This window comes from Podarcis liolepis, assembly GCF_965112155.1.
Source record: "Podarcis liolepis genome assembly, chromosome: 2".
NCBI lineage: Eukaryota > Metazoa > Chordata > Lepidosauria > Squamata > Lacertidae > Podarcis > Podarcis liolepis.
In genome coordinates, this window is record NC_139555.1 from 54,614,461 (window position 1) to 54,639,916 (window position 25,456).

At 41.8% G+C, this 25,456-nt stretch overlaps 1 protein-coding gene across 2 annotated transcripts in view; it reads right to left on the reverse strand.

Annotated features, from left to right (window-relative positions):
• Positions 1–7,054: 7,054 nt before the first annotated feature.
• The window catches only part of KCTD16 (potassium channel tetramerization domain containing 16), a 148,555-nt gene continuing 130,153 nt past the window's right edge, over positions 7,055–25,456 (reverse strand). For both annotated transcript variants that reach the window (XM_083487828.1, XM_083487827.1), the window contains exon 3: positions 7,055–9,487. In XM_083487828.1, the coding sequence (XP_083343954.1) occupies positions 9,036–9,487 (452 nt within the window). In that variant the 3' untranslated portion in view covers positions 7,055–9,035. The remainder of the gene's footprint in view (positions 9,488–25,456) is intronic.

Below are 25,456 nucleotides of genomic sequence, written 5' to 3' on the forward strand. Positions count from 1 at the left end.
GTATTTTCTGAATCTTCCCTCTTTCAGTTCTAATAAAAAATGCCAGAGTAGCATCAGATCTGGGCTGAAGTTAAATGGCAGAGCATCTGTTTTGCATGCAGAGGGTCTCAGTTTCAATTCCTGGCATCTCTAGATCGGACTGGAAGTGTCCCCTGCCAGTCAGTGTCGACAGTACTGAACTACATGGACCAAGGATCAGACTGAATATAAGGCAGCTTCCTTATTTCTGAGACCAAAGTCATTGACTGCATTTGCACATCAATGTAAGCCATGATTAATGGTTTACTGTGAATGCATAAATCACTCCCATTTCACTCTGCCCTGGTGACAATCAGGATCAAACCACAATCCTTGGCTTTGTATTACAGCTCAACCAGGAATACTCGAACTAGAATTGCTATTCCCTGTTATATATGTGAACTTTCCATAAAATGAATGTGATGAGGTATAAATTAGCACATCTACTCTACAAACCATGGAGTTGAGGGACCTGAGGGGACCTGTGCGAGGCTGATGTTGGTTCTGCAACCTAAAGTATTAGAAATTTATTGGGTGTGCAACTACCTATGGTAGAATCCTTGGGAAATTGAGAAGAATGATTTAAAGTAACCATCTCAAATGCAGATAAGCATTTCTAATCACAATCATAATTACCACAACATGTTTTTAGTCATGCTTTTCTACGTAGTTTATTTCCTTTGTATTTTAGTGATATTACCACCTGGATGACCTGCCTTCTTGTTGATCGTGAGATATTGGCTATATTTGAACATGTTCTATCTTTCAGACTGGAACGTACAATATAAGAGACAAATGTTGCTATTTCCTACTTCTCACAAAGCGTTTGAAGATCAGTGCAAGCTGCAGGAGTGCAACATTACCTAAGGCTGGCATCCAGTTGTGTTCTTGTAACTGACAGAAGGCATCCCTGAATGGAATGGAGAAGGAAAGGGGTTTTTTAGCAATCCACCTCCCAGCAGCCCCCTACAACTGGAGATGAACAAATTTGCCGATAACAGTTTCTCTCAGTTTCTAATTCTTCCAGTCTCAACATCAGTTCACCACATTTCTGCATCAGTCTGTGATTTATTTGTTTGTTTTAAAACAATCCTCACAAGCATTTGTCAGAAATGTTAGTGCATATTTCTGCTGATAGAAACATTTTTTCAAGCCTTTTTGTCTAACACACACACACACACACATTACAAGCAATTTCCCCCAAATCATCACATTTTTGGATGTTGCGTTCACTAACATGTGCATCTTGCACACCCTTTCTCTAATATGTGAGTTTTTATACACATTTCCCAGCTGGAAAACTGGATCACAAAATTTGGAGAAATGCTTCCTTCAAACAATAGCTGCATTTCAATTTGTGTATTGTTTTGGGAAGTGTGAATTAGGTAGGTTCCCATTAACATGTGGAACAAACTGGATATCTCCTCATCACTATCTGCAACCACACAATATATCTGAGCATATAGTGATGGGGGCTGAAGGGAGGAGAAGGAATATCCAAAAAATGCCTTTCTCCTTGTGCTGTGAATGAATGCCTTCCATCAGCAGAGGAAACATCGCTGAATACCTCCCTGTGTTTCTTTATTCCTAAGCGAAGAATAGCAAAACTTCTGAAGACACCACTATTGTAGGTAATAGTAGCACTGAGCATCTTTCCTCCTCTCCAGAGTGTTTAAGGGTACATTAGTGCCAATGCACTGCTAGGGGTTTGGAAATACCATCCTTGGTTTTTATGAAGTGAATAAGTTTCATCCAGAATTTAACTGAGACTCTTTTTGATAATATAAACAATAATAATAATTAAAGAAACAGCCGATACAATTAGCTGGATCATGTCCTGACTCTTCTCATCTGGCAGAGGTTAGAAATCATGCCCTGCCACACCATCTTCGGGGAACAAGGTAGTTATTAAAGCTTTAGGCTATTATCCCAGTTAAGTAAACTTCATCCTCCTGCCCACCCCCTCTCCAATTTCTTTTCAAAGAAGCCTTTCATTCTCAGTGTTTTATCACAGGTTTTATAAACACTTTAAAACTCGTAGTGAGACTGTGAGTTTGTCATGTCCATATTACAATTCATATAAAGAATTTGAATTTCTTACAGGTGCCAGAGTTCCGCTGCCCATACAGAGCTCTTTTGCCTGCAATCATTTACCTTTTTAAAAAAATAATAATAATATGTGAATATTGCATTCACTTTCTTCTATTCTGTCCACTGAAGAGCTCTATGTGTACATCTGTAATGGGGGCTGCATGCATATAGGTTTGCTACTGCTAGATATATATGCATACACACATTGGATATTGGACATTAAATTTTAAGACTCTTGGGGCAGGCACTGGAAAAGAACAACAACTATTTCATCTAAAACTGGGGGGAAAGGCCACATAAATCGTATCTATTCTGGCACATTTCGTATGGTCTGATTTCCCCCCTCCCTGCAGATATTAATCACTGAACCAGCTTGTGTAAAATGAAACCCAGTTCTATTCAACCTCAGAGGAAAAGAAAATATTCTACGCATTCTACGCCTTCTTCCTTGCTGGCCAAAGGGTTTGTGCTACAATATCCAATAAACCTATATATAGAGGGGGGCGGGAGCTGACTGCATTTGAGACTGCAGAGTGTCAGCCATGCTGAGTTTCAGCCTGTGCCTCATTGACAATCCAGCATGTAAACTGCAAGATAAATCCCTGCTGAAGTGCTATCGGGCGAATGAACCCCACATTCATTTTTCTCTATAATTTGCTATTAAGATGAATTAATGCTAGGCTGTCTTCTTTGTGATTTGCAGTGAGAAGAACTGTGAGCACATGATGATTCTGGGGAATGACTGATTCTTATCAAGAGCCTATAATAATAATAATGGAAAAGGCTAATTTCTTGTTTTCTACTGTTCTGCAGACCTGGCTGGGCAAAGAATCTGTTTCACAAGTCTTGATGGGGGGCGGGGGGGGGGGGCCCAAGACAAAACAAAACCCAAAACCTGTCTAAGATTTTGTGCCTTTCTGATAGGTTTTCATGCTGCTGTTCATGGAGACATAGCAGAACCCCCAGACTAACTTAGATAGCTTTTTTTTTCTGGAGCCAGCTTAGACTCCGGAGGAAGTATCCAGGAAAGACAGAAGAAATATAAATGCAAAAAAGAACCAGAAGGCAAGAGGGAAAATACCTATGGACTATATATGTCTATGGACAAGTTCAGTTGGGAGGGGAATCAGTTTTCTGAAAAGTGCATTATAAATCAAAAGGTGAATTATTATTATTATCATTAATTACATTTCTATACCTGGGAAAGGGTCAAAGTGGAATAATCAAGTCAGGATTGGAGAACCTTTTTTTCTGTTGAGGGCTACATTACCTCAGGTGCTAGTGGCACTCAATGGCTACTAGCCAGGATGCCTATGTTCTGCCTCTCCTGTCAGAGGCAGTATGGCTGTGAATACCAGTTGCTGGGAATCACAGGTGGGCAGAGTCCTCCTGCGCTCATGTCCAGCTTGCAGGCTTCCCACAGACATCCGGTTGGCCACTGTGAGAGAACAGGATCCTGGACTAGATGGGCCACTGGCTCCTCTTAGCCACATGCCAGTGACTGGTGGCACCAGAAGCAAAAGTAGACGGGGTCTGAGCCAAAAGTGGGAGTTCCCCCTTTACCCTATTCTCTCTTTCAGCCAAACTCCTTTTCCCCTGCCCCCTCTCAATTCCTGTAAAAAAAAATAGGCTGAAGGCCACATGGATCCCCAAGTCTGCAAATTCCCCACCCCTGACTTAAGTGGTCAATGAAATCGTGGAAGAAGTTGATCAGGGAAGGTGTGGGAGCTTATTCCTATTCACAGAGTTTTTGTAATTTGCTTATGCCTTAGGTGTAAGGCAAACCTTACACCTGGGGACTGTGGGAGTCCATTTGATTTCTGTAATTAATTGGATTTGTTTATAGGCTTTATTAGAGGAAACTCTACTATGAAGTACATGTAAGATTATTACATCTCTCTCTCTCTCTCTCTCTCTCTCTCTCTCTCTCTCTGTGTGTGTGTGTGTGTACACACTCCCGCTACTGTGGGCTTGAGCATAGTTTATTAAGATGATGCTGTTTGCTACTTTGACTCCATGTCCTGGCAACCATGATTAATTGGAGGGAGAAACTGCCTTAATAATCTTTCAAGCTCAAATAAAGGCGAATAAGAAATACATTCATATACGTAGACATCAAATCTCAGTTTGACACTGGAGTTGCTCTTGGTTTGTTCCTGGGACTTTAGGGAAGCTTTTAATGTTTGATGCATTACTGTATTTTAATATTTTGTTGGAAGCTGCCCAGAGTGGCTGGGGAAGCCCAGTCAGATGGGCAGGGTATAAACTTATTATTATTATTATTATTATTATTATTATTATTATTATTATTCAGTTTCCAACTTTTCTTCATTGATTTTCTTCCTAAGATTACAGCACTAAAAAAGCTCTGATTTATGTGCTTATTTATTGGACTTATTCCCCACCCTAAGGATTGACAATAGTTCCAAGTTTTTAGTTCCAAACACCCTCCATGGGCCGCTCTCTCTCATTTCATCTAGCAGGTCCAGGGGGCTCTCATCAGAGGGACCCCTGCAGATTCCCTGCCATGACAGCTCCTGACACCGGCTCTGCTAACAAGGGCTCCAGGTGACTTCATCATTCTACTCTCTCCCTATTTCTCAGCACCAAAATCCATTTTGAATCTGAATAAAAAAATACACAGAAACTGGCTCCTCCAACGTGTTTGCACAGCGCTGACTTTGCCACTCTCACTTCCAGTAAGCAGCAGTTGTTTCTGCTGATGTGTATTAGTGAAAATGACATGGGAAAATGCATTAAATTAGATGAAACCACATGCAAAAAAAATGTGTATATTTTATGCGGGCAGATTTTCATGAGGGTTTTTTTTTTAAAAAAAAAAAAAAAGAACAAATTGATGTGGAAATGTAGAGAATTGAACTTAGGACTGGGGAGATGGGGAACCAAAGCTGACAGATTCCTTCATCCCTGCACTACACCCGTACTCAATAAGAGCTGTTAAGACTTCATTGAAAAGCAAATTTAGGCCTGGCTAATGATCTCTGCAGATTTATTTGCAACTACCTTTCTCCATAAATAATTTAGTTGCAAAATTGTGAGAGAAAATGGCAGCCATAAAACCAAGAGACTAGGCTTCAGACCTGCTGAAAGCAAACACTCTTCAGTCTAAGCTGGCACTATACCCATCATGCCACGCAGCACATTTCTCTGGGCTGGGAGGTGCTGCTGAGAGACCCTGTGCAAAAACTCAGGCTTTCCAAGCTGATCTGCTGTAAGAAGAAAAAGGTTACTCCACAGTAACTTGGATTTAAGTCAGTTTACTCTAATTAACCTCCAATTAACTAAATCAATGTAAATCCAGGTTCTGTGGTGTGAATGGTTTCTTTAACAGGCTGCTAAAAATGTCACTAATGCTAAACATCAACTCAATTACTACACATACTACCTCAACTCAATCACAGCGAGAAAGAGACTGGTTTGATTTGTGGCAGGGCTCAGCCCTGGTCAATATTTTCAGTGCCAGGGCTCACCCTGAAAGCCCAAAAAGTAGATGGAGATGAAAGTGCTCCTGAGAAGCTACAGAGTGGATTTCTCTCATTCCTAATGACTGATGCTTATTGGTTCCCATCAGCGCTTTTGAAAGCCATAGAATTCAGTCCTGGTCAAAGTTTTTAAAAGCCTTTAGTATCATAAATTGTAGAGTTGGAAGAGGGACCCCAAGAGTCATCTAGTCCAGCCCCCTGCAATCCAGGAATCTCAGCTAAAGCATCCTTTGAAGGTGACCCGGAAACTACAACTAATCCAGAATGCGGCAGCTAGACTGGTGACTGGCAGCGGCCACCAAGACCACATAACACCAGTCTTGAAAGACCTGCATTGGCTCCCAGTACGTTTCCGAGCACAATTCAAAGTCTTGGTGCTGACCTTTAAAGCCCTAAATGGCCTTGGCCCAGTATATCTAAAGGAGCGTCTCCACCCCGTTCTACCCGGACACTGAGGTCCAGCACCGAGGGCCTTCTGGCGGTTCCCTCACTGTGAGAAGCCAAGTTACAGGGAACCAGGCAGAGAGCCATCTCAGTAGTGGCAGCTGCCCTGTGGAACACCCTCCCACCAGATGTCAAAGAAAACAACAACTACCAGACTTTTAGAAGACATCTGAAGGCAGCCCTGTTTAGGGAAGCTTTTAATGTTTGATGCATTACTGTATTTTAATATTTTGTTGGAAGCTGTCCAGAGTGGCTGGGGAGGCCCAGCCAGATGGGCGGGGTATAAATAATAAATTATTATTATTATTATTATTATTATTATTATTATTATTATTATTATTATTACAGATGACCATCCAACCTCTGCTTAAACACCTATAATGAAGGAGAGTCCCCCACTTCCCAAGGAAGTCAAACAGTTCTTACTTCCAGAAAGTACTGGTAGGGTACATGCTTTCAGCACCATTTCATACTGAACTTCCTAATATTTCCCTTCTTGTGCTTCAGAATGTTTCCTCTGACTCCTCAGCACCCTGAGAGCTAACAACTAAGATGTGGCAATAATCATGGAAGTTGCACCATCCCAACAGTGGTTGTTGTACTGCTGCTTAATTGGATGGGTCTAGGGTTGGGCAGCACTGCAGGGAGGTGCAAAGGTGCAGAAGCAGGTCCGCAGTCTGCTGCTCCCATAGGGGACCTTCCTGCCAGTCCACATTATCCCCATCCAGGTAAGCAGGAACCTCACGACATGTGCTGCTCTGGAGTGTTGGGCTGAAAGAGTCAGGTTCGTATCTCCACTCAGCCTGAAGCTCACTTGGCTAACTTGCAGCCTCATCTACCTCATGGGGTTGTTGATAATAAATAGGATGTAGGGGAAGGAACCATGTTATCTTGAGCTCATCAATCATCACCATCATCTATACTGGGAGGTTAAGCCTTGTTTATTACAGCAGAACCTGCTTCTATATAAGGGTGCTCAAAATTGGAATAAACCTGCATCTACACACATTCCCACACAAGCTTCTTTAGACCCTGCCTCCCTTTCGGTCTAATGCTATAGGTAAAAAAGATGCTCATAAGTAAGTGAAGCTCTTCCCCTCAAAGGGAATTTCCTGTGTTCTGAGAAGGCCCTTGCTCCCCCCCCCCCATGAATCCCCATTAGCTGAGTGCATTTGGATACTTTTCAATTTTTAATTTCATTTTCAAATGCATGCAGCTAGAAGCGGAATGTTGCCTGTCACTTGAACAATCCATTTCCTGCAAACCGGAGTGCAAAATGCATCTTGATAGGCCTATAATTTCTTCTAATTGCATCTGTGTCAAAAGGGGATGGGAGCCTGCTCTCCCCCATTTATTTGGGCCAAATACATTCTTGGCAGCAGCGCTTGGCAAGCCCACATAAATCAACAACTCAGCGGCTTGACCTGCCCGTATTCTTCCTCCAGAAGAGGAAGAATCACCAGCATCTCCTCTTTCAACTGGTTCCTTTCCTTTTCATCCTTAATCTCCTAAACACATTTGTTGTTGTGGGGTGGGGTGAGAGCTCTATAGCATGAGAAAGGACGAAAGAGCAGAGTGGTAGACAAAATCGCCTAACATATTAACAGAGATGGCAGGAAAATGGTATCAAGATGGTCAAAAGACCATTTTGTACACAACTAGAACTGAACCTAATCTCTCTCCCCACCTCCACCCCCGCCACTTGCCAATTCCTCAAGTTAAGAAATGAAGGCTGCAGAAAGAGTCCAACAACTAGGTACAATTAGTGTTGCCATTTGGTTACTTATTTTACTGCCCCTGTGCCATCACTGGTATGTAAAAAAAAAAAAAAAAAGGAGAGAGAAATATTCTCTGGCGTGGAGATAACATGATGGGAAAGGATTTCCTGCTTGATTTCTGCATGCACATAAAGTCTCTTTGGAAGGCAGGGCCAGTAAAAACAAAACAAAAAAACATTGGCAGGACTTACAATTCACAATGCAGATGTCTGCCATTTCTCCATGCACACTAGAGTTCTATCAGTTTTAATTCCAGCAGCTCTCCCCTCCTGAATCCACGGGGCTACTTTTTAAACACTCCAAGTTTAAGGGATTGGGATGAAAATTGCTGAAAGAGAAACTGAGCAAAATCTGAAGTGTGACAGCCCACAACCACTTGGACCCCGCACGTATCTCCCTACTGGATTGCAGCCATTGGCTTTTCAGATGTTCCTGCTAAGCTGAGTGCAGTCTGTGGCTCATAAACATTCATGGTGTGCAAACAGAGCAAATTCAGATCTACCGCTGATATCAAGAGTTGACCCTCCTCTCCAAGAAAAGAAGGGGGCAAATACTTATTCTGTACATAATTCTACAGGGGTGGGGAAGAGGACATAGGTCATCCAGTAAGCTCTAGTAGTTCCTTTTTGAGAGTAACACACAGTTAAAAGGAGGAAACGAAGAAAGCTTTTATGTGGCACACAGACATATATACACTCTCTCCTGGTGTAAACCGGCAAGACATCACGTCTTCCTTTCAAGACCATTGACATCTGCCTGACCCAGCTTCTCTCTCCAAATAAATGACATTAAAGGTGAACTCAAGAAGGCATGCAGCTTAGAAAATCACCGCCCACCATAAAACTCTGCCCGACCATATGAGAATTTTCATCGTTGGTGGTGCCAACCCACAACCATACTGCACATGTTTCCTTAGCTGTGTGTGTGGCACTGCAAGCATATGGCATATGTCAGGAGGTTAACACATGATGAATGCCTTGTTAATCCTCCTATCAGAGGGAGGATATTGTTATAGTGTAATTAGGAATGCTTTGGTGAAATAGGCAAATTAGGCTGTACTATAGTGATGGATTGTGGGACATCGTCGTTTTTGTGTGTGTGATCTAACAAATTATTACCATTATTATTTTATTTCTTTTATCATGTAGGATCTCATTCTGTAAATGGCAATAAGGTGCTTTTCCTTGCCCTAACCCCGCTCCTATAGACGATACTTTCGTAACAGTTCAGATTGCCAAGGGTGCTTCCTTTCTGGAAACCTTTCTGGGATTTTGATCTTGAGGAAATCCTGGATGCATTTTTCTAACTCTTCCTCAATCGAGAGCTTTTCTTTCGCCGATTTTTTTTTACTAGAGTTGGATTCCCTAGAGCCGGAAGTTAGAGTTCGGAGCAGGTCGCTTTTCCTCCGGATTTCGGACTGCTGAAGTAGCTGCACCGGGCCTTTCTTGACTGGCCTATCCAGAGTCTGTATATTGGACTGGCGGGTGACCGGGCCACAGATGACAGTCTCTTGAGGGGAGCTGGCTTCTGACTGGCTGTCGCAGCTCGAGGTGGAGAGTTCATTGCAGGAGGTTCCACTTTCTCCTTCTTTGTCGCCTTTGCCATTTTTACAGCAGCAGTCACAGTGTGATGAAGACCATCTTGAAGGCTCTCCTGGAAAAAGAAACAGAGAACGTGGTAAGGACCTGCTGCTGTAGACCTGGCACGATTCAGAGAGACATCCAATGCAGCTTTCATTCATATGCTTTAAAAAAAGGATTATATGTCACCGCCGAATAGTGAATATATTGGCAGGATAAATGGAGCACACAAATGAGAACTGAGGCTCTTCTGGGAAGAAAAATTACTGGTCTTTGAGGTTTGTAATCAGCCAGCTGGAAAGCCGCTAGCATTAAACACACACACAATGCAAACCAATGTTTATGACTGAAATCCCCTGACCAGTTACATGCATTTAGGTTCTACAGCAATCAATAGGATTTAAGTGTGCGTAAGTGGGTGCAGCACTGAAGACTAAATATGTCTTAATTGGTTTCTTGATTTGTCATTTAAAAATGCTTAGTTGAAGATGTGCCCAAAGTAATAATCTATGGCTAGAAGAAAAATCTAGAACAGATTTTTTTAAAGAAAAAAGAAAAGAAAAAAATTCATTTGCCTTCTGAATGAAATACTGAGCTAATGATGGATTTAAAATGTCATCTGTCTTTGGAGAGAACATAATCATCACTCCCAACCTGTGGGGACCATAACCGTCATTCAAATCAAGCCAAATATAATTTAGTTTGCTGAGTAGCAGCTTCTTAACAGAGACACATCATCTGCAAGAGAAACTGGGGCACAGTTTCCAGAGATGCAAATGAGGGGACGGGGTGCCTCTTTTGCCTTTCTGTATTGAAAAATAAAGCCAGTTTCTAAACTTCTGCCACACTCTTGTGTGATTAAAATAAACAGAATTCAGAGTGGGTTATGCAAACAGAAACAGGCTTTAGCCATTAGGAGCAGGAAATAGGTTTACCCACTTCCCCATTCTCTGGGACATCTTTTTCCTTTCTTCTATATTTATGGAGTGCAGTAAGGGCAGAACCTGACTGTCATCCCTTGTATCATGATATCCCTACATGATATAAGAGACTTAATAATAAGCAACACAGAGACACCACCCATAATGACAGACCTTCACTGTTATTTTCTAAAGTAAGTAATAGCCCAATCCTATGAATCTCTACTCAGAGGCAAGTCCCACTAATTTCAGTGAGAATTATTCATATAAGACTGCAGACCAGCCCATCCCAGGTGAGCAAGTTATCATTTAAAAACATAACCATCTCCAAGGGGATATACAGTAATGATCAACAGATAATCAAACAAAAATCCCTTGTATTATTTTTTGGGTGTCCAGCTCTGATTTCAAAGCAAGATCTCATTCAGCTGCTAAGTGAGAGCTGTGTTTTCTGAGCTGCAGTGGCAAAGGGGATTTGTACTTCATTGTAGGACTGCCTAGTGGCATCAGGAGGACTTATGCTTGGCGTATGCTTCTTGTGTCATCTGAAAATCACAAACTGACAAAGACTATTTGGAACAGGTGTTCTGGAGAGAACCATGCTGGCACCAAGAATGGCAATTTGGACAAGCCTTAGTGAAGAAAATTGAAATTTCCCTTTCTCTCTGAACAGAAGCTTTTCATTGCCAATGGGTGCTAATGTTCTGAAACATTTGTATAGATAAGAGTTGTTGGCCTCTTGACTTAAGGCTGTTACGCCTTTTCCTAAGGGTTTCTGTGCATATTTGTGCATTTTAACTTATTTTTAGCAAACCACTTAAGCCCCTAGATCACAGGTCACTAATGTGGTGGCCTGCAGATGTCGTTGGACTACAACTTAAATCACCCCTCTCCATTGGCCATGCTGGCTGGGCAGATGGGAGTTGGAGTCCAACAACTGGGGCGCATGTGAGTTGAAAGGCACCACACAGGCTACTGCTGTCTTTGATCTTCATCTTCTCCATATATAGAATATTTACATGGACATGGGAAGACAAGAGGGGTGATGAACTGCACCACTAGTCCTGTCCTCAATAATATGCACCCTCCTGTTCCTCTGTCCTTTGTGAAATCTGGAAAGGGGTGTTTGACTTGTGCACATGTATAAGTACCTCATATGTTTACACACAGTTAAGCATCCTTTTTCAGACCTTTGGGGTCTATGTGTGATGGATTTGGGTGCAGCAGTGTAATCCCACTCCTCCCGTCTCCATCCATGCATTGTACGTAGAAAGAAGGTGTGAAGATAGTTTGAACTGAAGGTGTTTCATCTCATTTAGACAATTTAAAACAGTTAGATGCAAAGCCTTGCTTCCTTAGGAACAAAAACCTCCTTCTTGTGCCAGTTTGAAGAAATCCTTCAAAATATCCAGGGTATTTTTCCTCTCTCAAGACTTCATTGCACAGCCTATCTACAGCTGTTAGGTACATAGTTAAATACAAATCAAGCGGCTGATCCTTCCCCCCCCCCCCCCCCGCTCATGAAAAGGCAACTGCAGTGGAGCGAAACATGACTTTGTGAGCTCCTAGAGTGCTCATGCATTTTTGAAATATGTGCAGTGCATGTGTGTGTGTGTGTGTGTGTGTATAATCCTCCCACTGCCTTCATTCCCATCTTTCTATGTCTGCAACACCTGTTAACAAAATGCCCGTGATTTACAAAAGCAGCGGAAAACGGCTTCTCTCCTCACTTCCTACTTGCTCTTCTCTGTTCATGACGAAGGAGCCCCACAGTCTGTGTACTGTGTGGCTAATTTAATTTATAGCCCTGCTTTGAGAGTCCTTCTGTGTCTAGCTTGGGGGGAAAAGTCAATAATAGCTAAATTGAATCTTTAAAAAAAAAAAAAAAAATCTCCCATCTCTGTAAAAGGCATTGCACACAGAGGCTTAGTTAAAAACAGATCATATGAACTTTTGAAAAATACATCTATGAGCCTTATCGATTCACAAGTCTTTAGTTTGTAGCTGACATTTTAACTCAACGGTAATTTCCCCCCACTGGAGTGACCTATTGTTTCATTGCGGAAAACAGAGCAGAGTTAGAACAATATTCAGAAATCATAGGATGATTTATTCCAAAATTTAACTGCCAACTTTCAACAGGCTAAAAAAAGAAGGTAATTCAGCAGGAGAATAACAGATAGAGATGGATGTCTTTGGGCTTTTGTCAGATATAGAACAGATATAAATCTTCTCTTGTTTTTCTCTCAGACAACAGTGCCACATCAAAAGCAAAGCAGGCATGAACGAGCTTTCCGAGGTTCACTGCTAATCCATCTGTTTTCCAGCTAAGAATGCAACGCTATAGAATTCCACAGAATAAGCTCACCCAGTTTCTTTTCAGACCAGTATATATATTCAGGAGAATCAATGGTTAAAGTTTCATTGGACTGCGCCATTTTGGAATATGTATGAAGTGTTGCATGACTGAAAGCTTCACCACATCAGAAACATTCCACGTTTTGTAGTAGAAGTAATAACTTCTCAGTGTGAGAGCTAGGCTGAAGTAGTTTCCACGATATACTGCTTTTCTATGGATAGGTCCCACTCGCTACCCAACCCATAGGGGAAGCTTTCAGACATGCCATCCTCCCACTTTTAGTATGAAATGCTATAGTCCAGTAAAATCTTTACCACGTGATTCTGCTGAATGTATAAACTGGCCTTGCAGCACTGGGCCAGAACAGAAGGAAAATTCTAGTCCCTTGATGTCCCTGCTCTTCTGCAAGTGGATTGTTCCTTAAGATAATACACAGTGACTTTGTAAACACAATAGTGACTCTAATCCAGAAATCTAATCCAGATGCATGCACAGAAATGGGGCGAGCCCACTGTGGGCTGTATGGCAGGAGACGCTACACAAGTGCACATCATCATGGTTTCTTTCACCGTTGTAGCAACATGTGCAACACTCCTTTGGATCACAGCTACCTATGCTCATAACAATAATTCCTAAGAGATCCTGGCCATGTGACCTTAGAAACCATCAAATGAAACACTATTCATATATTTCATGTGTATTTTGCCTTGAAGCACCAGAAATCTACCATAAATATTTGGACAGAGCCATATATTTTGATCAACAGACACAAAGATGGTATCCTACATGTTTTAACAAATAGATCTGATGTAAACCACTTTATCCCAAATGGTCCTCAAGCCAGGGTTGCCATATGTCCTCTTTTTCCATAGCATGTCCTCTTTTTCATGAGTAGAGTCGTCATAGCAATCTATAGTTAAAAGTAGAAGTCAGCAAATGTGTCCTCTTTTTTGCTCTTCAAAATATGGCAACCCTATGCATTTTTTCTGAACTGAGGCCAAGCATTTCAGGATAAAATGGTTGATTATTGTTTATGCAAAAGCACTTACATAAGAAAATATGTAATTACGATGCATATATTAACTGATGGACAAGTTTTATGGTGAGATCGGTTGACTGTATCAACAGATTGACTGACTGATTGACTGACTTTATTTATTCTGTTAAAGCACAAACCATTCTAAGGGAAGGGAATGCCACACAAAGCATAGTTGCATAAGCTGTAAAACTATTTTGTAGCCTTGATTATGCCTATTTTCACGATTCAGTTCTTCAGTCTGCATAATCGAGATAAATAATTCCCCCCCTCAGTTTAATACATTTGACTGAATTTAAAGCCTATGCACTCACAACTTAACACACCCCATAACAATATACTTCCTTTATGCCATTAGATCGCCCATTTGATGGGGATAAACCTGACATCAAATGTTATTATGCCATGTTTACATTTAGTTCTTCTTACTAGCCATTGTAAGATTGGTCACAAATAGTCACATGGTTATAGTTCTCTCTGTTGGATGGCTAAAACCCTTTAAGTGCAAGGCAAACAACCCAACCTGATGAAGAATTGTGGGGGTGGTTTTTTTGTGTGTGGGGGGGGTGCTTTTTCACTTCATGTGTTTGTAAATGCATGAAACTTTCAAAATCCATAAATAATTTAATGAGGGAGCTGCACACTTCAGTGCCTATGTAGGCCAAGTAAGTGATGTGTGCAGAATCAGAGTCTGAACCAAAAATCACAGGAAATGGCTTCATACCCACATACTGTTCCTGTGCTTACACACTGCCCAGTATCAGCATCCTTATCTACTCCCAGAAAGTTTCTCACTTCAGTCCCTAAATCCCAGTGCCTTCATCCTGATATTGGCCATTGCAACGAACCAAAGTAAAAAAAGAAGAAAAAGAAGAAGGTTCAATACTGCTTGAGTCAAAGAAAACAATAATGATAGTGTCTGCAAGCAAGTCATCATTTCCTTTCCAGTTTCCGGGCATCTGCTTGGACACATTTTGTGATTCCAATTTCATATGGCCAAGGTCAACCCCATCTTTAGGCAGAATAAGGCAAGAGACAACAGGAAGAGAGGGTAGGGTGCTGGAGTTGCACGTGCCTTGTGGCTTGCCCTACGTCCACTAAACTCTCCTGCTGCCCTCAGGCAGAGAATGGGGATTCTGTTCTGTCCTGTTGATGCAATATTCAGCTGCTAATCTAGTCAGCATAAGTGCATAGAAGGGTGGGGTATAATTTTGCCTCAGAGAGCAAAATATCTTCCTTGGTTCTATGGGCTGATGGAGGGAATCAAACTGAATTTTTTGAGCAGGTACACTGAGTTGAACCAATGAAGTCATCCTGTAGGTGCAAGGCCTTACACAATGGAATTTCTCTTTCCTCTCCCCCTACTAATGTGCTCTGGAGGGTTGGGGAACCCACCCACCCCAGAACAGATTTGGGAAGTGCATGCATTGCGATTATGCATTGTGAAAAGAACTGAGCCAACACTAAGGCTGAAGTTCAAAAAATGAACCAGAGAACTAAAGAACACCGGGTAGATAAAAGAAGCTCAAGAGACCCAGCACTTAGCTGATATCATGATGCACAGAGTTTCTTTAAAGCCACAAAGACCATACAGTGGAACCTTGACTTACATCGCCTCTTCTCGCAGATGTTCCAAGTTGCGACTGCGGCAAACCTGGAAGTAAACACCGGGTTTGCTGCTATCTGTGCATGCGCGGAAGTGGCTTCTGCCATCTGTGCATGAGAACAAGTGGCTGCTGCCATCTACACATGTGTAGAAGCATGCTGCCACCAAATCCGCACGCGCACAACGGCACCTCTACTAGCGTCCGGTTTCACCCAGCGGACGGGCCTCCAGAAAGGATTATGATCGTAAGTAGAGGTTCCACTGTATATGGGCCAATAAATCAAGGCATATGCCGCCTACGCTCAACAGACGGTACCACACTTCTAAAAGATAAAGCAGCTATTGCACTGCACTGGAAAGAACATTGCCGGCATCTCCTTAACCGCAACTCCCCTGTAGCTGCTGAGGTCCTCTCACAAATTCTGCAAAAACAAATTAGAGATGAGCTTGTAGTATCCCCAAATCTGAGAGAGTTGTGTACAGCTATTAACCAAATGAAAAACAACAAAGCCAGCGGACCTGATGGGATACCTGACAAAGTCTTCAAAGTGGGCGGAATTGAACTTACACAACAATTTCACATGTTCATCGAAAAAATCTGGGAAGGGAGATCCCAGCAGACTTTAGAGATGCCAAAATTATCAACCTTTTTAAAAAAGGAGATTGAGTGGATTGCGGAAACTGTCAAGGCATCTCCATATTAGCTGTGGCCTGCAAAATTATTGCAAGGATCTTAGCAAACCATCTCCTAACAGGCTACCCTTCCTGAATCCCAAAATGGTTTTAAACCTTCCAGGTGGACAGTGGACATGATTTTCACTGCTTGACAGCTTCAAGAAAAACGCAGAGAGCAAAACCAACCCCTGTATATCGTGTTTATTGATCTGACTAGGGCCTTCGACACTGTAAATCGTAATGCCCTGTGGACTGTCCTTCTAAAATTGGCTGTCCAGATAAATTTGTGAACATCCTTTGGCTCCTCCATGATAATATGACAGCAATGATTGCAGATAACAATGGCTCTCAAAGCGAACCATCCACAGCGGGATCAGGTGTTAAACAGGGTTGTGTTATCGCCCCAACTCTATTTATTATTTTCATTGCCATGATCCTACACTTTGTTGAAGGGAAACTCCCCACTGGGGTAGAAATAATATATTGAACAGATGGAAAGCTCTTTAATTTGAGTAGGCTCAAATTAAAGTTCCCATGCCTTCCATCATAGAGCTTCAGTATGCTGATGACAATGTAGTGTGTGCACACTCAGAGGACGAGCTCCAAACCATCCTAACTATCTTCACAGAAAATCACCCCTCTGCAGCACTACAAATCCAACTCAATGGTGTAACGTTGGAAAGTGTTGATCATTTTTCCTACCTGGGCAGTTATCTTTCCACAAGAACAACACTGATGCCAAAATCCAGCATCGTCTGAGCACTGCAAGTGCAGCTTTCTCCCAATTGAAGTGCAGAGTGTTCAAGGACCGGGACATTCTCAGGGAAACCAAAATGCTTGTTTACAAAGCTATTGTACTACCAACCTCACTGTATGCTCGTGAAACATGGACCACTTATAAACACCATCTCCATCTCCTTGAAAGATTCCATTAATGGTGTCTCTGAAAATTTTTACACATCACTTGGGAAGACAGGCAAACTAATGCCAGTGTACTGGAAGAAGCAAAGATCACCAGCGTTGAAGCAATGATTCTTCAACATCAACTTCATTGGACTGGTCATCTTGTTTGGATGCCTGATTATCGTCTTCCAAAGCAACTACTCTATTCCGAACTTAAAAATGGAAAGTGTAATGCTGGTGGTCAACGAAAGAGATTTAAAGACTCTCTCAAGACAAATCTAAAAAAATGTGGTATAAACACCAACAACTGGGAAACACTGGCCTGCAAGCGCTCCAATTGGAGAACAGCCTTTACCGAAGGCTTTGAAGACAATGGAACGCAGGACAAAAGGGAGAAACGTGCTAAGAGGAAGGCACGTTTGGCAAACCCTCACTGTGATCAACTCCTGTCCAGAAACCTATATCCCCATTGTGGAAGGACATGTGGATCCAGAATTAGCCTCCACAGTCACTTAGGGACTCACTGTTAAGACCGTGTTCATGGAAGACAATCTTACTCAGCTATGAGTGATCACCAAAGAAAGGTGGGGAACCCAACCACTCCAGAACAGATTTGGAAAGTGCATGCATTGTGCACTTGGGAGGAGTTTCATTGTGTGAACAAGATACAACCCATTCAATGGCAATGAATGAAAGGCTATCCTCAATAGTGGCACCTCAGTTATGGAATCCTCTCCCTAGAGAAGTACATTAATCTCTCCTTGGAACCAGACCTTTTTATTTTCCCAACACTTCTAAATCAAGCTGTAGCTCTTAAATTTCATTCAATCTCTGCTCTTTGTTTTCTTTCATCCTACCTGGTGTTGTTTAAATGCTGAGTTTTATTGCATTAGCTGATCATGCTCTCATGAAAAGAAACATTCCATATATGTAGAACCACCACAGAAGTTCCTCACTGATCTCACAGCTCTCACATTTCTGGACATACTCTGGAAAGCTGTTATTGATCTACCGCTATTTGATTATAGTTTTGTTTTTCTTTTCTTTTTAAAGCTGGCTAAAACTGAGCAGGACAATCTTTTATTAGGACAATATTTATATATTCATTCATTCATTCATTCATTCATTTATATACTGCTATTTCATAGAAAAATATCAGAGAGGCTTATAACAGTACAGAAAACCACACAATAAAAAACATATTGAAATCAGACATCAATTAGCTATTGTAGAAAGTTGTATTTTTATTTGCCTGCATGGACCTGGTGGAATAGAAAGGTTTTCAGCAGGTGTTTAAAGGTCTAAACAGAAGGTAGCTGCTGAATATATGGCAGATGATTGATGACTGCTAGAACTTTCCCAATAATGCCATGGCACAAGAATAACCATGCCGCATTGGAGGAAAAGCCTGGGTTCATCCCTCTAACTACCATCAACATTCCTTGGCTATATGCAAGGAATCAAAGGGAGAGCTCTTACATGACTTCTCCCACAATGGAGGCATGTTGCAAAGAATGTTCATGGTTTAGGGGTCAAGATGGGGAACATATGGCTTGGAGGCTGCATGAGCTTCCCCCACCCTGGCCAGTCCTCTTATGCTCTCTCGACCACTCCTCTGAGAATCACTTCCTTTTCTGTGCATGAAATAATTTAGGTGGCAGAAAGAGATCCTGCAGCCCTGCAAATTCCACCCAGTTTTGGCACTAGCTCTGCCCTCCATCAACATGTGGCATCCAACTGCCCTTGGCAGAAAAAGGATTCCCACCACAGGTTTAGGAATTCATTTAGACTTTAAAGCATAAAGATTTATATCCATTTTTATATCCATCAGCTACCATTTTTCATATATTATTTAGGGTTGAGAAACTCTGCTAATGCAGGTAAGGAAAAGTATACTGCTAATTAAAATGTGCAGCAGCAGGAAACATATAATGAAGTCTTGTGTGGATGGATATTAGCAGTCGTGGCAGCTCGATAGCTATGTCCTGAGGAATGTAGTATGAGGAAAAGCCATTCAAATCTGTCAAAACTAATGAGTGTTGTTTTTTTTATGTGTTAGGCACAGGTTTTCCCCACACTAATTTTGTGAGATTGTCCAGTTTCTATTTCTCATATTACAAGGATTACCTAAAGCAGGGTGGCTATGGAAGTTAGGATTAAACTGCTTTGTGCCATGTTACTTTCTCAGATCCTGCTGTGTAGGATTTGGTCGATTTGGCCGTTTAGATCCAACACATTTGTGAAATTCTACCTCATGGACTTCACTGTCTCCTTTAAGGTTTCTGTACCTGAATTAAATGTGCAACAGTGATAATTTTATCAGGTTTGGATTTTCCCATCATAATGCTGTGCTGATAGGGTAAATTGTATGAGGGAGAATGTCCCCTCGGCAACTCTTGAGGGTATAAGAGCCCTCTCAAGCTCTGAACACAGCACCCTATATTGTTTGTACACAATGACAGACTATGATAAATATGCAGTTCCATTAATTTCTGACTTCCAAAGCTCTGCTTCCTGTTCCAGCATTGATGGACAGGAAGTAGGGTTTACCAGGTCCTCTTTCTTATTGGCCCCTCCTTTCTTCATTCCCATGCTCCCTGTGCCCCCTTCTAGAAGCAGGGTTGACAAATGTGAGGAAACTCTTTTCGAAAGGCTGAGGAGACCAAGATGATACATGATCTGCTATAGGATTCTGCTAATGGGAATATAGTGCTGGGACTGATGCCTCTTTGATGCTTCAAATGCACAAACTACTGGACTTTGACTAAGTCATTGTGTGTCTTCACACACTTGTGTCTTCTAGGGGTGGTTGGGACAGGCACGGGCCATTAACTTTTAATAAGACAGAGTTATTCTATATTGTTATTCAGAGCATGGCTTCTGGGTTCAACTGAACACCACTAGCATTGCCCCTTTGGGAAGGAATGTGTGCATGGATCAGTTCCCATCATTGCAATTAAGCAGAAAACTGTTCCAGGCCGGAGAACTCCCATAGGCAAGACAGATTGCTGGATCAGGAAATTTGAGTTTTCTAATGAGAAATAAAGCAATGCTGGATAATGTGTTTTGGTGCATATTGATCATTCTCAATTTTTCTATACCAACAACAAAGAACAAAGAAAAGTCTCTGGATTTACATATAATTTTGAAAGGTTTAGTAAAGCTCTGAAAGTCTGTTATGCGTTCTCCAAAATACCACACTTACTGTTATAAGATGAGTACGACTTCACCTTCAGATTTTGTCCTAATATTTTTCCTCTGCCCCCCCCCCCAATATTAATGGTATTATAATTTTGGGCCCCGGCTTCTAAGTGACCTGAGTTCTAAGTCAGCAATATTTCCAAACACTCCCTCTCTTAGCTTATGCTAAAGCCCCATGGCATCATCTTTATAAGAGAACCAATCTGGCTAACAAGGCCCTTGGATTATAGAAACTTCAAGGAAGAGGGAAAGGCAAAATGAATTAAGCAGTATCAAATTAATTGTTATGCAGCATTGCCAACATTTCAAATGGTAGTTAAATACGTCACGAATCCCATAAAATACTTCCATACTGTTATCTTGGCACTTGATTCCTCCTCACAAACATTTAAAGGACTTTCTCATAGATATGAGGGGTTTTTCTCTCATGAAATGTAAAAAGGAACTTTTGCAATACTGATAACCCAAATCATCAAAGAGAAGTACTTACAGGTGTAACATAATATATTTGCAATAATGTGAATATGAGATCATGTTCACGAGTTTCTACTTTGCAATAAGACCTACACCCCTGCAATTCTATTTGCATGGAAATTATTTCCTCTTCTTTTCCACTTAAGCTTATTTCTGAAGCAGCCTATTGTTCCCTAACTCTCTGGAAGGGCTCTGATGGAAGTGAAGAGGAGACAATGTTGGTAATCATCCGTTTAGTCAAGGAAATCTCACCATTAATAACATCCCTGCCATTTGGAATTTATCACGAGGCCATGAACAAGTTTCCCTTAGACTTTTTGAAGAAGCCCTGCCAATTGCACGTAGAAGCCAGTGAGCATTCTTTGGCACTTCCCTTCCATTAAGCAGTCCAAACAATTTGGATTGTGCTTTGGCTTAACTTGCTTCATGCTGCCATGATGTTTGACAACACCAATCTCACAACTGTATTTGAGAACACTACTTAATCAGGTTAGTTGGGCCGTCTGTTCCTGAGCAGCTGCTGGGTCTTGCTAGATTGATTCTGTTTCCTAGGTGTCTGGAGTGTAATTCTACAATCAGGATTCATTATATTGTTTGTACACAATGACAGACTATGATAAATATGCAGTTCGGTTAATTACTGACTTTTCACTCTGTGTGTGTGCGCGCGCGCGTGCGCGCACTCACACTTTCTCATTTTAATCAAAATGCAGCACTTTAACAACCTTCCACTTCTGGGCCTGGACTGTGGCAGTATTCCACGTGCCCCTACCCACCCTATTTTTTCCCAGAGTTCTCAGAATCTCTCTGAAATTGCTCCTCTTACTATCAGATGCTCACAGCTTTAGACAGGGAAAGAAGCAGCTTATACTAAATCAGGCTATTGGTCTACCCAGCTCAGTATAGTCTATGCTGATTGGCAGCAGCTTTCCAGGGTTTCAGACAGGACTCTCTACAAGCCTTACCTGGAGATGCCAGGGATTAAATCTGGGAACAAAGCAGATCATGCAACACATGCTCTGCCCTTCACAGTTGTTAAAGTAGCTCAGAAAATATGTCTATATACCGGTAATTAGAGATGGGCCAAGCAGTTGGCTACTTGACCCCAAAAAGAATAGGGCCCATTTGAGCAGCCATATTGACCATCAAAACTCCCCAGTGTGCATGTGTGTGTGTGTGCGCGCGCGCGCTCAATGTTCAATCTGTTGTCTGAAGGGTGCAGTTTTGACCAGCCAGGATGTCTCTTGGAAGACAGGGGGCAGAAAGCCACCCACCCATATCCATGAATAACCCGCTGGGTTGGGGGGTTAGCTTTCAGCTCCATCCTCTGAGTTTGCCCCCATATCTTTCCCCCACTCCCGTGGGGATGAATGGAACCATCCATTGCCATGAGCGTGAGGTAAAGAAGCTCTCATCCAGGACCAGACACATCTCGGACCACAAATTTAACTGTTATCACACGCACTTTGAATTGGCAGTATCCATTAATCTCAAAAGACTTTGAGGTGTGAAACAGCAGTACAAATATGGGGGGGGGGATCCGTAGAAATACTGCAATCAATAATAATTGCTAAAATTGTTCAGAGAAGGCAATCCATTAGACTAATTCTGACATGCTTTGTATATGTTTGAAACCAAAAAATTCTGATATACAGAATTAATCTATGGGATTGCATGAGTTCCCTCCTCACTGCTCCCATAAGTGACTTTTCAGGTGAGCAGTACGCCTACCAATTTTGGGGTCACTATGAAGCAATCTTATTATTTGTCTCGCTCCCTCATTTTCCTTGTGCAAAGATCTACTTTAAAACATTGCATACCAAGCTGGGCTTTTGAGATGGAATTTTACCACTGCATAATGTGTTAAGGTCCTGGAGTGGAAAAGAGGGTGCCGGAGCGCAAATTAGTATTATTACGTCTAGTTGAATCAATGGTATATTCAGACACGTACTTGGCAAAGTGGCTTTTCACACCTCCTTTGGAAGAGAATGACGCTCCCGCTGTTTCAAACGCAGTGCTTCCAGGGCAAATTTAAGCAGCCAACGTTCTTAAAACCCAACCTATACATTTATCAGTCAAAAATGCATTCACCAGTTAAATGAATTCACCCAGTGAAGCACAGAGGGAAAATGACTAAATGCAAGACCCTAGCAATTTAGCACATTTCTATTGAGAAAAAGTGTTTGTGAAGTGTTTTGAAATTCTGGTTTCATTGTAAGGCCATTCTGATATTCTTTGTGCTAGCTTGAGAGTCTAATTCTAATCATAAGCAGAAGTATAAGGTACCAACATTGGTTCGTACTAGATTTAAACTGGTTCCTTTAGGATCAGAATCAGACATTGCATGTTTGGTAACAAGTGAGACGTAAAGAAAGACTTTTCAGTGTCAGAACAAATTTATGGGGGGGTTTTGTTCCCAAAATCCCATGCAGTGTTCTCTTTCAAGTTTACATGCCATAAGTAAGGTAGAAGAATATGCCATGACATGTTTTATGTCTGTATCCACTGAAGATTGCAATACAGTAGATGATTCTCAGACCCGCGTGACAAGGAAATCTGATGATACTCAAAGAGAAGCCAAGATTTAACATTACCTCTACCACCGAAGGAAGGCAGGGGGTATAAATAGGTTTAAACTGAGCTACAAGTTTGAGGATTTGCTGGTAGGGGGAACATAACATCAACTCCATATGCAACCTAACAATGAAGCCCTATCTCAGCTTGGGAATAATAATAATAATAATAATAATAATAATAATAATAATAATAATAATTTATTATTTATACCCTGCTCATCTGGCTGGGTTTCCCAAGCCACTCTGGGCAGCTCCCAACAGAATATTAAACATGATAAAAGGTGCCACAGTAATTGTGGAAGTGGGGCACGTTAGTTAAAAGGCTGAGATCAGAAATTTATCTTCTCAGTGGCCCCCATATTGCACAAAGTGCAACATTTTTAAAATTGCACGTTCTCAATCAATCTCTGCAGAAAGCACAGGTAGCTGCATATGTTGAGCTTATGCTGGTGATAATAGGGATAATGAGTACGCTGAACACTGGCCGATAAAGGTCACATTTACATGATGCATGCCCTGCCCTTGGGGCATACATGAGAAGCCACAGTATTGTTCTGTAAATTACATATACATTTTTAAAAGTTCAAGTCAATTTCAGCAATGAAATGCATCAACTGGCTTCCAGCACAACAGCTGCCTCCTTGGAGCACCGAGCTGGAGGAATGCAGAGTCTGCAGGCACAGAATAGGCCCATAAGCTCATCATGATCTCAATTTAAATAGTAAGCAGTAGACCATTTTCAGGGGGCAAGGAAGATCACATTTGCATATGGTGAGCTGGATAATTTCTTTTTGCAACTCAGATATTATCAGCCTTCAGTAGCATCACTAACAATTTGTTGATTGCGGTTGGAGGGGGGAATCAGAAAGTGAAGCAATGGAAGAGCCAGAAGATTACTTTAACAGAGTTGTGTATGAATAAGCCTGCAGGTTCAGTTAAGGGTTAGAAAATGTTAATCTCTATTAGAAAAGTGGAACAAGTTATTTGCTAGGAAAACTTATTTGGGCAGGGGCCCACCATCAGCTCCATTGGCTCCGCCCCCTGGCACAGCCCACGTCCCAGCCTGCATCCCCACTCGCCAATGCAGGGTGCAGGCTAAGATCCAGCTCCTGATAGGCGAGGGCTGGGGATATGCCCCCTCCACCTATCAGGAAGGCCACTGCCATTTGAATACCACCATCGGGGCCCCAGTGTAGCCTCTTCCATCCAGCAGCGCCACCACACCAAGAGAGGTGAGCGGACTTGTCACAGGATCAGTCTAAAGATGGATGAATCAGCCTGCACCTGGTACTTAGCATTTTTACATGGGCTTATTCAGAAGTATATTTCATTCTGCTTCTGAATTAATCTGTGATTTATTTATTTTTAAAAAATCAATATCTAAATGTGTGTTTGAAAATACAACATGAATATAAATATGGATTTAAAATGCATTTTCTCTCAAAATACACATTTTAAAATGTGTTGTGATATATTTTTTGGGGGGAGAACCACATCAAAATCTGGGAAGCACAGAGTTGTATTCATAATGATCCAATTCCCAAAGCATCTCAAGATCAACCTACCATGCAACATCATCAATGCCAGGTCTTAGCTTGGGACCAGAATAATACCAATGATGGCATCAACTGGGTTTCTGAGAAGAGGACCTTCTTCAGCCAGGGGAAGCAACAGCAGAGAAGGTCCATTCTCATACATTCACATAGTGTACAGGGGTCCCACAGGTGAGGTGCAGAGGGGTGCCTGTAGGCAGGAATATAGATATCAGAACTGCATAGATAGTCTTTCTTCTTTACTTACATTATACACTTTCTGTGTAAAGTCATCTATGGACCAGGCCCATCAATAGAGATGATAGCTTAGCAAGAGGGAGCAAATCAACATGGGTCCTTTCCCCATTAATTTTTATCTACCCACTACTACCCGTTATTCTTATTGTGGCTTCAGTAAAAATATAAGTGCTTTGCCATTATACTTTTTTCTATCCTGAAGAACTAACTAACTAACTAACTAACTAACTAACTAACTAACACACAGCCTCAGGACAGGATGAGGCTCCCTTACCCTACAAGGCCCCACAGATTTTGGCAGTGATGACAGCAAGTAGGCACAACACTCCACTGAGTTAAGCACTCTGATGGGAATGGAAATTGCACCCTCAATGGTCACCAGATTGATCAGTCAAGAGAGGCAATAATTCGCTCCTCAGTTAATGTTCATGGATTGTGTGTCCTGGGTGTGTGTGAAAGAGTGTGGGTTGCCACAGTGGCATGCGGTGGCACATTGACTGCA